This window comes from Pleurodeles waltl, chromosome 12 (genome assembly GCF_031143425.1).
Source record: "Pleurodeles waltl isolate 20211129_DDA chromosome 12, aPleWal1.hap1.20221129, whole genome shotgun sequence".
Classification (NCBI taxonomy): domain Eukaryota; kingdom Metazoa; phylum Chordata; class Amphibia; order Caudata; family Salamandridae; genus Pleurodeles; species Pleurodeles waltl.
In genome coordinates, this window is record NC_090451.1 from 601,195,062 (window position 1) to 601,211,291 (window position 16,230).

General features: G+C 43.8%; 1 protein-coding gene across 5 annotated transcripts in view; it reads left to right on the plus strand.

Moving 5' to 3' along the window:
• USP21 (ubiquitin specific peptidase 21) overlaps positions 1-15,754 on the plus strand; it is a 409,008-nt gene extending 393,254 nt beyond the window's left edge. For all 5 annotated transcript variants that reach the window (XM_069217823.1, XM_069217824.1, XM_069217825.1 and 2 more), the window contains one exon: positions 15,289-15,754. In XM_069217823.1, the coding sequence (XP_069073924.1) occupies positions 15,289-15,376 (88 nt within the window). In that variant the 3' untranslated portion in view covers positions 15,377-15,754. The remainder of the gene's footprint in view (positions 1-15,288) is intronic.
• Positions 15,755-16,230: the final 476 nt, after the last annotated feature.

Consider the following 16,230-nt stretch of genomic DNA (forward strand, 5'->3'; position numbering starts at 1 on the left):
AAAAAAGTCACCTCGGAGCCGAAAAAACACGCAGACAAAGTTTCAACGCCGAAACAAACTGCAAGCGACCCAGCTTCAGGCTCTTATACAGAAGAGCACTCGCTAACCTCCCAAATGCAAAAGCATAGGTTTGAGGAAGAGCTACAAGCAACTGATGTGGACCATACGCAAAAGCGTATCTTCATTCAGCAGGGGACAGGAAAAATAAGCACCCTTCCCCCCATTAGGAGAAAGAGAAGGTTGGAGTTCCAGACGGAACAAGCACCACAACCAAAAGTGGTTAAAAGAATTACACCACCACCCTCTCCTCCGCCCGTGATTAACGTTTCACCAGCACAAACTCCATCTCACTCCCCAGCTCACACCACCATGAGCCAGGGTGACCAAGATCAGGACGCATGGGACCTATACGACGCCCCAGTGTCAGATAACAGCCCGGAGGCCTACCCTACAAAGCCATCTCCACCAGAAGACAGCACCGCGTACTCTCAGGTGGTGGCTAGAGCAGCACAATTTCATAACGTAAGCCTCCACTCAGAACAGGTCGAGGATGATTTCTTGTTCAACACACTCTCCTCCACCCACAGCTCCTACCAAAGCCTGCCTATGCTCCCTGGTATGCTCCGGCACGCAAAAGACATATTTAAGGAGCCGGTCAAAAGTAGGGCAATCACACCACGGGTGGAAAAGAAGTATAAGCCGCCTCCTACGGACCCGGTTTTCATCACTACACAGCTGCCACCAGACTCTGTTGTTGTAGGAGCAGCTAGGAAAAGGGCCAACTCTCACACATCTGGAGATGCACCACCCCCAGATAAAGAAAGCCGCAAGTTCGATGCAGCTGGTAAAAGAGTCGCAGCACAAGCTGCAAACCAGTGGCGCATCGCGAACTCCCAGGCACTACTTGCGCGCTATGACAGAGCCCACTGGGACGAGATGCAACATCTCATTGAACATCTGCCCAAGGACTTCCAAAATAGGGCGAAACAAGTGGTTGAGGAGGGACAGACCATCTCCAACAACCAGATACGTTCCTCCATGGACGCTGCAGATACAGCTGCACGGACAATTAATACATCTGTAACTATCAGACGGCATGCATGGCTCCGAACGTCTGGATTTAAACCAGAGATTCAACAAGCAGTTCTCAATATGCCTTTTAATGAAAAAGAACTGTTCGGTCCAGAAGTGGACACAGCGATTGAGAAACTCAAAAAAGATACGGACACTGCCAAAGCCATGGGCGCACTCTACTCCCCGCAGAGCAGAGGGAATTACAGCACATTCCGTAAAACGCCCTTTCGAGGGGGGTTTCGGGGTCAAAGCACACAAGCCAGCACCTCACAAGCAACACCGTCCACTTACCAGGGACAGTATAGAGGAGGTTTTCGGGGACAATATAGAGGAGGGCAATTCCCTAGAAATAGAGGGAGATTTCAAAGCCCCAAAACCCCTACTACTAAACAATGACTCACATGTCACTCACCCCCTCCACACAACACCAGTGGGGGGAAGAATAGGTCATTATTACAAAGTATGGGAGGAAATCACTACAGACACTTGGGTTCTAGCAATTATCCAACATGGTTATTGCATAGAATTTCTACAATTCCCTCCAAACATACCACCAAAAGCACAAAATTTAACAACACACCATTCCAATCTCCTGGAGATAGAAGTGCAGGCACTATTGCAAAAGAATGCAATCGAATTAGTGCCAAACACACAAATAAACACAGGAGTTTACTCACTGTACTTTCTGATACCAAAGAAGGACAAAACGCTGAGACCAATCCTAGACCTCAGAGTAGTGAACACTTTCATCAAATCAGACCACTTCCACATGGTCACACTACAAGAAGTATTGCCATTGCTAAAACTACACGACTACATGGCAACTTTAGACCTCAAGGATGCTTATTTCCATATACCAATACACCCATCTCACAGGAAATACCTAAGGTTCGTATTCAAAGGAATACATTACCAATTCAAGGTACTGCCTTTCGGATTAACAACCGCACCAAGAGTCTTTACCAAATGTCTAGCGGTAGTCGCTGCACACATAAGAAGGCAGCAAATACATGTGTTCCCATATTTGGACGACTGGCTAATCAAGGCCCATTCGTTCATACAGTGCTCAAATCACACAAATCAGATCATACAAACCCTCTTCAAACTCGGGTTCACCGTCAATTTCACAAAATCCAAAATTCTGCCACGCAAGGTACAACAATACCTGGGAGCCATAATAGACACATCAAAGGGAGTAGCCACTCCAAGTCCACAAAGAATTCAAAATTTCAACACCATCATACAACGCATGTATCCAACACAAAAGATACAGGCAAAGATGGTATTACAACTCCTAGGCATGATGTCATCATGCATAGCCATTGTCCCAAACGCAAGACTGCACATGAGGCCCTTACAACAATGCCTAGCATCACAGTGGTCTCAAGCACAGGGTCACCTTCTAGATCTGGTGTTAATAGACCGCCAAACTTACCTCTCGCTTCTGTGGTGGAACAACATAAATTTAAACAAGGGGCGGCCTTTCCAAGACCCAGTGCCACAATACGTAATAACAACAGATGCTTCCATGACAGGGTGGGGAGCACACCTCAATCAACACAGCATACAAGGACAATGGAACGTACATCAAACAAAACTGCATATCAATCACCTAGAACTGCTAGCAGTTTTTCAAGCACTAAAAGCTTTCCAACCAATAATAGTTCACAAATACATTCTCGTCAAAACAGACAACATGACAACAATGTATTATCTAAACAAGCAGGGAGGGACGCACTCCACGCAGTTAAGCCTGCTAGCACAAAAAATTTGGCATTGGGCAATTCACAACCAAATTCGCCTAATTGCACAGTTTATACCAGGGATACAAAATCAACTCGCAGACAATCTCTCTCGAGATCACCAACAGGTCCACGAATGGGAAATTCACCCCCAAATTCTGAACACTTATTTCAAACTCTGGGGAACACCTCAGATAGACTTGTTTGCGACAAGGGAGAACGCAAAATGCCAAAACTTCGCATCCAGGTACCCACACAAACAATCCCAAGGCAATGCCCTATGGATGAACTGGTCAGGGATATTTGCTTACGCTTTTCCTCCTCTCCCTCTCCTTCCTTACCTGGTAAACAAACTCAGTCAAAGCAAACTCAAACTCATATTGATAGCACCAACTTGGGCAAGGCAACCCTGGTACACAACGCTGCTAGACCTATCAGTGGTACCCTGCATCAAATTGCCCAACAGGCCAGATCTGTTGACACAGCACAACCAAAAGATCAGACACCCAGATCCAGCATCGCTGAATCTAGCAATCTGGCTCCTGAAATCCTAGAATTCGGGCACTTACAACTTACCCAAGAATGTATGGAAGTCATAAAACAAGCAAGAAGGCCATCCACCAGGCACTGCTATGCAAGTAAATGGAAGAGGTTTGTTTGCTACTGCCATATTAATCAAATACAACCATTACACACAACTCCAGAACATGTAGTGGGTTACTTGCTTCACTTACAAAAATCTAACCTAGCTTTCTCTTCCATTAAGATTCACCTTGCAGCAATATCTGCATACCTGCAGACTACCTATTCAACTTCCCTATATAAAATACCAGTCATTAAAGCATTCATGGAGGGCCTTAGGAGAATTATACCACCAAGAACACCACCTGTTCCTTCATGGAACCTAAATGTTGTCCTAACTAGACTTATGGGTCCACCTTTTGAACCCATGCACTCCTGCGACATACAGTTCCTAACCTGGAAGGTGGCATTTCTCATCGCCATTACTTCCCTGAGAAGAGTAAGCGAGATTCAGGCGTTTACTATACAGGAACCTTTTATACAACTACACAAAAATAAAGTCGTCCTAAGGACCAATCCTAAATTTTTGCCAAAGGTTATTTCACCGTTCCATCTAAATCAAACAGTGGAACTTCCAGTGTTCTTTCCACAGCCAGATACCGTAGCTGAAAGGGCACTACATACATTAGATGTCAAAAGAGCATTAATGTATTACATTGACAGAACAAAAAACATCAGAAAGACTAAACAACTCTTTATTGCATTTCAAAAACCTCACGCAGGAAACCCAATTTCAAAACAAGGTATAGCCAGATGGATAGTTAAATGCATCCAAATCTGCTACCTTAAAGCTAAACGACAGCTGCCCATTACACCAAGGGCACACTCAACCAGAAAGAAAGGTGCTACCATGGCCTTTCTAGGAAACATCCCAATGCAAGAAATATGTAAGGCAGCCACATGGTCTACGCCTCACACATTCACCAAGCACTACTGTGTAGACGTGTTATCCGCACAACAAGCCACAGTAGGTCAAGCCGTATTAAGGACATTATTTCAGACTACTTCCACTCCTACAGGCTGATCCACCGCTTTTGGGGAAATAACTGCTTACTAGTCTATGCAGAACATGCGTATCTACAGCGACAGATGCCATCGAACTGAAAATGTCACTTACCCAGTGTACATCTGTTCGTGGCATCAGTCGCAGTAGATTCGCATGTGCCCACCCGCCTCCCCGGGAGCCTGTAGCAGTTTGGAAGTTACCTTCAATTATTTCTATATGTATCATCTCAACCTTAAATAGGTGCATACTTAGTCACTCCATTGCATGGGCACTATTACTACAATTCAACTCCTACCTCACCCTCTGCGGGGAAAAACAATCGAAGATGGAGTCGACGCCCATGCGCAATGGAGACAAAAGGAGGAGTCACTCGGTCCCGTGACTCGAAAGACTTCTTCGAAGAAAAACAACTTGTAACACTCCGGCCCAACACCAGATGGCGAGCTATTGCAGAACATGCGAATCTACTGCGACTGATGCCACGAACAGATGTACACTGGGTAAGTGACATTTTCATTACTTACCTAAAACATGCAACTACGCAAACCGCAGGACAACTACTGCCAAAACTGCAACAAGCCACAGCAAAGTCAGCAAAAGCTTTGAACTAAAACAAAAAGGAGAAAAACTGTTATTATCATAAAAGTAAATACTTCGCCAGTTGACAAACACTCCGCCACTAACCATTTTTTCATTTTCCCGTGTCTAGTCTTCTCTGCTTGGGGGAAGATGGGCCTAAAAAAAAATAGGCCAATCTACCCCCAAGGGGAGGGGGCAGAAATCGCCCAGATTACATTGCACCCTTTGGGGGGGGGCGACCCTTGCCCAAGGTGCCACACCCCCACACAAAGCACACACACACATACATAGTATCCCTGGCGCTATGGGGATTCTGCCCCCCTTGGGGACAGAAAGGCCTAAAAAATAGGCATATCTGCCCCCTAGGGGGCAGAACTGCCCAAAAATACATGTGGGCCCCTGGGGGCGACCCTTGCCCAAGGGGCCACCCCCCAACACAAAAAATAAAAATCAACAATAAAATCCCTGGTGTCTAGTGGCTTTCTGCCCCCCTTGGGGGCAGATCGGCTTAAAAATAGGGCCAATCTGCCCCCAAGGGGGGCAGAAACGACAATAAATACATTGCGCCCCTGAGGGGAGCGACCCTTGCCCAAGGGGCCACCCCCCAACACAAAGCACACATACATACATACTATTTCTGGCGCTATTGGGATTCTGCCCCCCTTGGGGGCAGAAAGGCCTAAAAAAAATAGGCCTCTCTGCCCCCAAGGGGGGCAGAACTGCCCAAAAATACATGAGGGCCCCTGGGGGCGACCCTTGCCCAAGGGGCCGCCCCCCAACACAAAAAATACACATCAACAATAAAATCCCTGGTGTCTAGTGGCTTTCTGCCCCCCTTGGGGGCAGATCGGCCTAAAAATAGGGCCAATCTGCCCCCAGGGGGGGCAGAAACGACGTAAAATACATTTGCCCCCAAAGGGGAGCGACCCTTGCCCAAGGGGCCGCCCCCCAACACAAAAAATACAAATCAACAATAAAATCCCTGGTGTCTAGTGGCTTTCTGCCCCCCTTGGGGGCAGATCGGCCTAAAAATAGGGCCAATCTGCCCTCAGGGGGGGCAGAAACGACGTAAAATGCATGTGCCCCCAAAGGGGAGCGACCCTTGCCCAAGGGGCCGCCCCCCAACACAAAAAATACAAAGCAACAATAAAATCCCTGGTGTCTAGTGGCTTTCTGCCCCCCTTGGGGGCAGATCGGCCTAAAAATAGGGCCAATCTGCCCCCAGGGGGGGCAGAAACGACGTAAAATGCATGTGCCCCCAAAGGGGAGCGACCCTTGCCCAAGGAATCGCTCCCCTACACTAATATTCACACACACACACACACACATACAGAAATCCATGGTGTCTAGTGGGCATTCCTGCTGCCCGATCGCATCGCGATCGGGCAGCAGGAATGCTCAAAGAGACATCGAGGGAAAGGAAAACCCTTTCCTTTCCCTCGATGCCTCTCTGAGAGCACCCCCACCCCGCAGGAAGGTGAAATACTCACCTTCTCCCTTGACGCGCTGGAAGCAAATGGCTTCCAGCGCGTCATTCCCCCTTTCCATGAAATCAGCGCGCGATCGCGCGCTGACGTCATGGGGGGGGGGGTCGGGGGGGGTGGGCGTGAAAGGGGAAGGGATTCCCCTTTCAGCCCTGGCCTGGGGGTGTTGGGGGGCGGCCCTCGGGGGAAGCGCTAGCGCTTCCCCCGACTGCCAGTCCCTGGACGTAATGGTTACGTCCATGGCGCCACACGGGCGCTGCCATGGACGTAACCATTACGTCCGTGGCGGGGAAGGGGTTAAACACCCATAAGAGCAGTGTCCTGTTCCTCCATTTGGTTGCAGGAATGCCCACTGATTAGTAATGACACAAAGCCTCCAGACTAAAAATATACGGTAACTTTACACAATATTAGAGGAGGGAAACCACATCAACATATGAATTTGAATCACCAAGTGTTGTGGTAAAGTGTGGTAAAGCTACCTGGTGGAAATATGCTTAATCTTTTAAGTGTATTTGGGACTCATTAGAGTACACTTTATGGTAATGCAATTATATTTTGTGTATGATCACCTGGACTCAATTACATGAGAATCCGCAACCGAAAAGTGTCTCAACTCCAAAATCACCACTGGGCTATAGAAGTTGTAGAAAAGTGAAACGGAGGTGGTTTTAACATAGTATAATCAGTCATATTAGACTGCATTGCAAGGTAGCAATGAATGTCTACATCTTGTCCCCTTCGTTTGTGACTTTAACACTCTCATCAGGTGTCTATTGAAATATTGCTTGTGTCGCAGAAGTGGTGCTTAAGCAGCATTATTTTCATTCAGCATTGCACTGTTGTCCATACAGTACCTGGATAATGTGGCCATTTTCCAATGTCTTGTATTTCAATTTCAATTTGTCCTGATTAAATAAAGCTATTGTTCCTAGTATGTGTGGCTGTAGGCACACATGCTCTGCATACTCCTAGTGTTGGATTCACATGTTTGTAACAAGATTTTCTTTGAAGAAGTCTTTTCAGTGATAAAGTATGGTGTCTCTTCCCTTAGGTGAGAATCTGCATGGGCACCAGCCCCATTGTAAGATTGTTTTCTTCGCCATCAGCTTCGGTCATGTATTGATCGGGCTCCTGGTTTGGGCCTAATAGCAGTTACTGCCTTGACTTTTCAATTCCTGTTGTCTTGGAACAAACCTAATGGATCTTGCTTCATAGTATTCACTGCACTTCAATTACTGCACATCAATGCCTCCCTCTGGGAACTCGGCCCCTTATCTGGGCCTAGCGGTCTTCATCTCTGGTGCCCCATTGACATGAATGCCAGGTCAGTAATGGAAAGGACACCTTTCTAATACTTCTTCCACTGCCATGCCAGGTTCCCCTGGACTGACCACCATTAAGTCTGCACTCTCTCTCCCTCTGACATTGGTGATATAGAAACCCATACACCCTTCCTTGAGACCACTAGAGACTCACCCAATCTCAGTGGTGCTCGCTCCCCCACCCACCTCACCCCAAATGGGCCACCCTTGACAACTTCTCCTGGTTCTCCCACCTGCGGGTAAATATTGCATCCCCCAGAGACAGCAGTTTAGGAGTACTTTTCCTTTTCAGTAATTTGTTGACCTTTTCTATTGCTCAGTCACCTTTCGTACATACATATTAAAGACAGCCGGATGCACTGACTTGTTTCTTGACTTAGTGCTGGTGCGAACTTTGGGAGTCAGAGGTGTCCCCGACAGGCTGGCCCACGCACTAGTAGCTCATACACATACATTGTAGTACACAAGCCTGAAGTTCACATGTAGGAATGTCTACAGACCAGCTGACTTTGCTATTCCTGTGCTACCGCTCTCAAAGACTCCCCAATAAGAGCTGGAGGAACGGAACGCATTCTGCTTGTAGTGTACCCATAGAGCAAAGTCTGCAATCACTGCCTCTTCCCTGAGCAGTACAAGACCACGTGCCAGGCCTCCCTAACCTTCCGATAAGAAGACAGTTCGATACTGATGTAAGCGAAGGTGGGCCTATCAGAGAATGCAGACACAAAGCTGTGACAACACTTGCAACATCTTCTGGAAACGAGCTGTTGAGGTAGAAGAAGAGAAAGGCCAGATGTGCCGTCCAGTTCAGAGGCAAGCTCCCCCTCTGAATCCAAAGGGGAACAATATCGAGACCATGAGGTTCAACCGCCTCCTAAGACTTCAACTGTATGATCCCTACCCAGTCACAACCCACAAGCGCACTGCGACTCCGTGAACAGGCAGAGCACCACCCAAGCAGGGGTCCAGCATGAAGCTCAGAGACTCAACAATGGCCTGCCTTCCACCACTACATTCGGGCCATGGCAAGCCCTTTTTCGGCTACAAAGGCTCTGCAAAACTGCAGCCTTCCTCGGAGCTGACAGGCTTGTTGACTCTGGCATCATAGGTGATGCTGGAACAGATTCCGACATCTAAACTGACCTCGGCCCTGACAGCTAAGCCCACATCGAAATTGAAGTCTGCATCGGCACTGACAGCCTTGATATTGAAGGTACAGTTAATGCCAGAAACCTACTTGGTGCATTCTCCAGTGCTTTCAGGAGGCATTGGATGCTTAACAAAAACGACTCACTATCCACTGACGAACTGGGAATATTTCCAGTAAGCCGTCATCAAAACCCCAAGAGACTCTGGTAAGGAAGAGAAAGTTATCCTTTGAGAAGCAAATTGCCTTGGAACCCACATTTCCTCCCAAGTGACATAAGGATAGATTCACCAGCGCCCCTCCTTGCTCAACCTCCTCCGCCCTCGCAACAACTATCCTTGCTGCCACCGCCATACATGCCACCTGCTCCAGCTTCACTGAAGGTGTCACCACACCCTTCCTACAGGAAGGGCAGCCCAATATATCCAGTAGAACTACATGATGCCCCTTATGATTCTGAACCCAGAGACGACCCGTAGGATGACATTGTCGAGACCTCAGGCGATATAGACCCTGATCTGTACACACCAAACCATTTACCACATGATGACATCACCTCGTACCACAAAGTCATACATAGGGCAGCTACTTTTCATAAAGTAGATATGCACGTCATCCAGGGAGATGATGAGGTCCTAGCCAAAACCCTTTCTAAGACAAAACGCATCCTCTAGTTCCTCCCAAAGATCTGCCAGCTACTCCTTCTAATGTAACCCAGGATACAGGATGCAGGCACCAAATGATTAGAACAAAAAATGCTGCCTTTCTAAAAGTGGCGTTTACAGAATTGTGACTTAAAATCTGACTTTACCATTGAAGAGGGGTTTAAATTACAATTATTCAGATTTACCAAGCTTGGCACTTCTACGTGCTCCAAATGAAAAGTTATCATGTATTAAATGTAATAAGTGAACCCAATGTTATCCAATAGGAGAGGCAGGGCTTGCAGTAGTGAAAAACTAATTCAAAAGATTTTCGCTACCAAGACATGTAAACTTTAAAAGTTCACATACAACTTTTTAAGTATACTGCACCCTCCCCTATGGCTGTTTGGGACATACTCCACGGGTGACTTATATGTATTAAGAAGGATGGTTTAGACCTCGCAAAATGCTTATTTTGCCACGTCGAAATAGCAGTTTAAAACTGCCCACGTAGGCTGCAATGACAAGTCTGAGACATGCTTAAAACATTACGTCAGTGAGTGGCACAATGAGTGCTGCAGAGCCACTAGTAACATATAATTTATAGGCCATGGGTATCAATCAATAGTTTATTCGGTCCAGATTTGGACCATTTGAGAAGTTGAAAGTGATCATACATACGAAAGGATAGAAGCCATAAACCATTGCATAATAGAAAAATAGAAAAAAGACATTAGCAATTAATACACCGCTTATATATAAAAAAAAAAAGGGTTCGTAAAACTACATAAAAAAGTTTCATAAATAATTAAGACAAGACTCTCAAAATAGTCTCTGAATCTTACCCTGTGCAAGACGCTAAATGCTAAAATAATACTGATCAATTGTTAAAAGCATAAAAACCATTCTAAAACAGGTTTATACATAAAATAAGACATAAAAACTACATACAATAGCTCCTATTAGCAAAAGTTAGAAGTCAACCAGTGGAAAATGGAGCCCTAAGTTAGTCAGTTCTCTTAAATAAGTTGGTCAAATAAATTGCATCTTGCCATTTATAAAATTATATATGCTGGGGAGCTATAAGTCACTTCAATTGGGGTAACCGACTAGACAACATGCTCGGTGATACAGTCTTATATCCTCGATAGGTCGCACTAATAGTTTTATTTAAAATCCCAGACTAATATAACAGGGTGCTAGTTCGCTAACTTCTAGACCGTTCTTCAACCAGTGGATTAAGGTCTGTAATGATCCTACTGCGGATTTTCCATGCTGCTGCCAAATATTTAGAAACAGAACTCACTATCGGCATGGAAGTGTCATATTTGCATATTCTATATACACTGTTTCGGTTTTGTGTTAACAGTGTTTTGCACAGAGGGATAATCCACTTCCCTCGAGGGCATTTGTACAGAGGACAGAAAAATAGGACATGCTCAGAAGTTTCCTTGCATAGATGGCAGTTTATGCATTTGTCAGATAAAGAACTATTGATCGACCAGCAAGCCGTGAAGCTGTTGACTGCCAATGTTCCATATCTGAACTGAAGTAGTAAAGCGCGAGCAAGGGCTGGTATAGGGAGATCCAGGAAGCTTGGGCCATGGGTACATGTAGTACCACTGGATTAGAGATTTACAAATAGATGAAATGTACCAATTGGGTGTAAGTAAATGTTACCATGGTTTACGGAGAGAGCACAGCACTTAAGCACTGGTTAACTGTGCAGAGTTTTAAAACCAGCAAAAATCAAGTTAACCAAAACTGGAGGATGGAAGGCAAAAAGAGCCAACAGTTACTCACCTTGTAAGCATCTGTTTGTAGCACATAGTGCCGTAAATTCACATATATCCAGCCACCTCCCCAGAAGCATTTGGTTGTTACAGATGTACATTATTTTACTTAAACTCGGAGTACAAATGTTTTGCATGGTCACCACACTTTCGAGTCTAACACTCCATCTTAATGCTTGCCCGCTGTGTAAAAAACAGTCTAACAATGGAACTAGTGCCCATGTACATTACTAAGGGAGGAGTCACTGTACTTTGTGACTTGAAAGACCTCGAAGGAGACAAGTTGCAAATGTCCGAGCCCAACACGAGATGGCAAGAGTATGCAGAGGATGTGAATCTATGCCCTACATAATACGAGCGGATGCTTACAAGGTAAATAACATACTCTTTTTTTTGCTTCTGACACAAAAGGCTGTTTCATTTACTTGATATCGATTTTAGCATTTGCTTATTATTGCAGTATGGACCAGACGTCCGTAATTGCATCTTTGTAACTCCATCATGGGATTTCTGAAAAAAACATGTGAAAAACGCAGAGCATGAAAATAATAATATGAAGCTATATTCCATATACCAGTCACCTGAAGCAGCATGAAAATGGAATGAAATACTCAGATTAACCACTGTAATCCTGCATAAATTATGTCAGACCACCGGTCCTATCCCACATTTATTTCCAGCATTCCTGTTCATTTCCATACCCATCTGCTTGCCAGCCTTGAACATAACCCCTTGCGTAGCAAATGAATTAAGGCTTATAACAAAAACATTCACACATTTCTGTTTTTCTATTTCATAGCATGCGCCTGTGTACTGAGCAAATTTACGCATAACAAGTTTACCGAAGCCATTTAATAACCTGTTCTCACACTACTCTCTGTATTAGGTCCATTGAAAAATCAAACCTATTGATCTTCCATGATACTTCCTTCTATAACTGACAGATGTGGGATAGTGACGAGTCTTTCCTTTACCAAGTAAACACAGTTCTGCAAAAGGTTGTGAATTTCACAGTGCACACCAAATATGGAATTGCCACCTTTTTCTTGTCTTATTGCAAAGCTGTATAAACTCATCCATAATTGAAGCATCCTCAAGCATTGTAGCAGTTATTGGTAAAATATTTCAGAAGTGCATTCCCACCCCCCAGCATCCAGTTCCCCAATAACCTTTGAGAGACCTCACATACTTACTCAAGGTAAGCAGCACAAGTTCTAAGACACTATTAGTGAAACTTGATAAGTGGGGCCCATACGTCCAAAAGACAGGCAAGCAACCTACATACTTTCAATCTTTGAAAGATATTTTGAGGCCAGATTATTTTATATTTATAGTGGATGAATACAGTGGTTCTTAAAAAGTAATTTCAAAATGTCTGATTGATTCAAAGACAGTGGAACTCCATCATCTCTTAATAAACAGTGAATTAACTGTGTTTTATATGGTCAAACACTTATAGCTGATTCAAGGGATAACACTATCATGCAAACGTAAAACAGTGTATACCACATTTGGCGAGGCACTCAACAAGTGGAGTGCACAGCGAAGGTGCAGTGCTTGTGAGTTTTGTACAAGTGAGACAAGAAAATAGACAAAACAATTCAAATATAAGTACAGTATATACAAAAACTGGCAGGCTACAATTCAAAAAAGAAAATGTGGGTCAGATTCCAATGCAAATATCCCTTTTTAATCTTAGGTTCGAAATAGCAGTTCAGTCATATCTATGTAGTTGAGGTTTCAACCCTTAAGTGCAGAACTTCAATGGGGTCTTCCTCAAGATGGTGAAAGAAAATGCACCTCGATCTACTATATGATCATGGCAGGGTGAAAGAATGGAATGTCCCAAGGGTCCACAACCACCTTTCCCAAAATCTTAAGTATATACTATAGCGACCAGGTGCCTTCTCCCCGTGATACCACACTTGTCAAAAGGATGATTTTCACAGGGTTAAAACAATCCTCAATTGTGCTTGCGTGCAAACGAGATACACCCGAGGCAGTTCAGCTGTAGCTTCTTTGAACGCAGGTATGACCGGGGCTATTTTAACCCAGTGGAGATCTTCCTTTTCACAAAATCATATAATAGATTGAGGTACATCTTCTGTCCTCTTCTGAGGAAGAACTAACTGCAGTTTTCACATGTAGGGATCCAAATGTGACAGTTGCCACTTACGTCTGCTATAAATGTTTGACCATAGAAAAGTTTTGAACTACTTGCTTATTTATGTCTAATGCAAACAGTTTAGAGATGATGGAGTCCCACTCTTTGAAACATTCATATATGAAATATATTTAAATATGTTCTGTGGGAACCACTTATGTACACACTGTTCATGATACCCAGGTTCTGAGGAACACAGAATAATTCTTTTTTTTCTGTGTATTTTTTATTTAGACAGCAGCTTCTATGACGTTTATCAAGCATTTACAAGAAAAAGTACATATTTTGATAGCTAGACTTACGACCTGTATTATACCAGGATTCGAAACTTACTTCTACTAGGCGCCGTTCATCTGCCATCTCTTTTGGGTTTTTAGGTCAGTACTGAGTATGATGCAGGTTTGGAGAGAATAAACAAGAAAAGTAGTTGCTTCTAACAGTAGAAAGTTTCAAAAAGAAACCTGCATGACTTTGTGCTGTCACGGCTTCTCCTAAAAGGTGTATTATGTGAATTTCACATCTCTTCCATAACACAAATCTGCAGTTCTTTAAAGACTCGGGTGCACCAGGGGGGCGACATAGCCAGTTGCCTTCTTCAGATACAGCTATTTCTTGCATAATGAACCCATTTTTTCTACCAGAAAAAATAGCTTTCCTCATTTTGCACAGTTGAATACTTGGTCTGGGTGTTGAAAGCACGAGTGCACCTCTGAGATGTGCCAGCCTTCTCAGACAATCCCACAAAGTTAGAATTCTGCAATCTAATTATTAATGGTACTTTTATGATTTTGCATTAATTATACAGTTTTGAATGTCCTTACTTTGCCATTTCATCTCACTTACATTCCTTAGATCTCCTTTTGCATATGCATCATTAGTGTGGGTGTGGTGTAACGGCTAATTTGTTGACTTTGCTGTTTGACTTGAACACTTGACCACAAAGGAGCACAATTCTGTTGACCTCATCTTCTACTCCATGTGCCTGACATTTAATTATGTATACCTGGACAGGGTGGCAGCTAAGGTTGTTACAAAGGCTTTTGTTTCACTTCCACAAAACCTCCTCCAGCTGCTTCTCCCAACTTTTCAAGGAGTCCTAACTTGGCGTGGGAGTCCTTTGCACAGGTCATTGCTGAAGGTAGTTTATTCAGTGGGTTTTAATCATGGGTCAGTCAAAATGCGGTTGCACCATATCTGGTCTCTGAGTGTGTATATTTGTGTCCCGTGTTCAGCCAGGTTATGTGTTCCTGAGCCCTCTAACTTAGCAGAAGGCATCCTGCCTGTGTTGATCTTTGCCCTGAGCTTGAATGTAAGGAAGAGTAAAATAAAGATCTGTAAGTAGTCAGTTAAAAAAAAAATTAGGAGCTGACGCCTATCTTGGAAAAACCTTAATGGCTCAACCCAAGCTGATTAGTCAGTTTCCGACAGACTTGGTAATGAAGGACATGTGCTCAAAGGAAGCAGCATCAGGCCCTCCACCTGTTAGTACACCACTAGCTTGTGCACAGATCTGAACTGCTGTGCAGTTCAATCTTCCATTGTCCTGAGTTACGTATTTGACAACTAATGCTAGCTCACCACTGTATTTAGGAAGGGGCTGATTTATTCTTGCCGGTGGAGAATTCATTGCTTCCAAATGATGATTTGAATTCACTTGTTTTTATTTTGGAATAACCAAGGTGCGAGCAAACACAAACGCCTCCTGAAATCCGAGTTTCTAACATGATTTCTTTCTGTTTTTTAAACAGCGTGTCCGCAATTGGCGAGAACCACATCCAGTCCAGCGAAGGCTATGTACTGTTTTACGAGTTAGAAGGTTCTCAGTGGAAGAAATAATACTATAAACCACTTAACTACTAATAAAAGAAAGTATTCCATCATGACCTCGTCCTAAACTTTTACCTCACAGACTTCTATTTTTGACTTTTTAAATATTTATTTTAATCAATTGAATTTACAGAAACTGACAGTAGGGAAGACCAGCACAAGCATTTTTGTATGTACCTATTTTCCTAAATAATGGAGAAATTGTCTTGATTCAAACCCAGCTGTGAAAAATATTAAATACAAATTGTGCTTCAGGCTTCAGCCATTTTTAAAGTAATACATGAACACTGAAACAATTATTTAAACAGCAAAAGATGTGTAAATATTGTAGATAGTTTACCGTTTTTGTACATACAGATTATGTAACTTTTATTAATAAATCTAATGAAAACAATATTGGCTCTTTTTCATTTAACTAATGATGTGGATTCAAACTTTGCAGCATATCACAAGACTTTATAATTAAATTACCAATTTAAGGGACTTTACTTCATACTAGGATTACTCAGTTGTTCAAATACAATGATAGTGGCAGCTTCAGTGACTAGTACTAGTTTCCACGCTCATTATAAGCCATTGTGAGAATTCTCTTACTAGAATATCTGCTAAGCAAACACACATCAAAGGCCTCTTAGATTGAGCAAGCACTCGAACATTTGCCCCTTTAAAGCCAAAGAAGGTATAAGGCATTGTTGAACTTTGTGCTGTGGAGTGCCTAGGTAATATGTGTGCACAAAAGTGATCGATGGAATGCTTGAATTAATCTCACCACTAGTAATTACTCAAGGCTGCATCCCAGTCCATCCTGACTTTGCACACCATGTCACCTCAGTTTGGACCCAGCCTCATGCAAATCAGTCCCG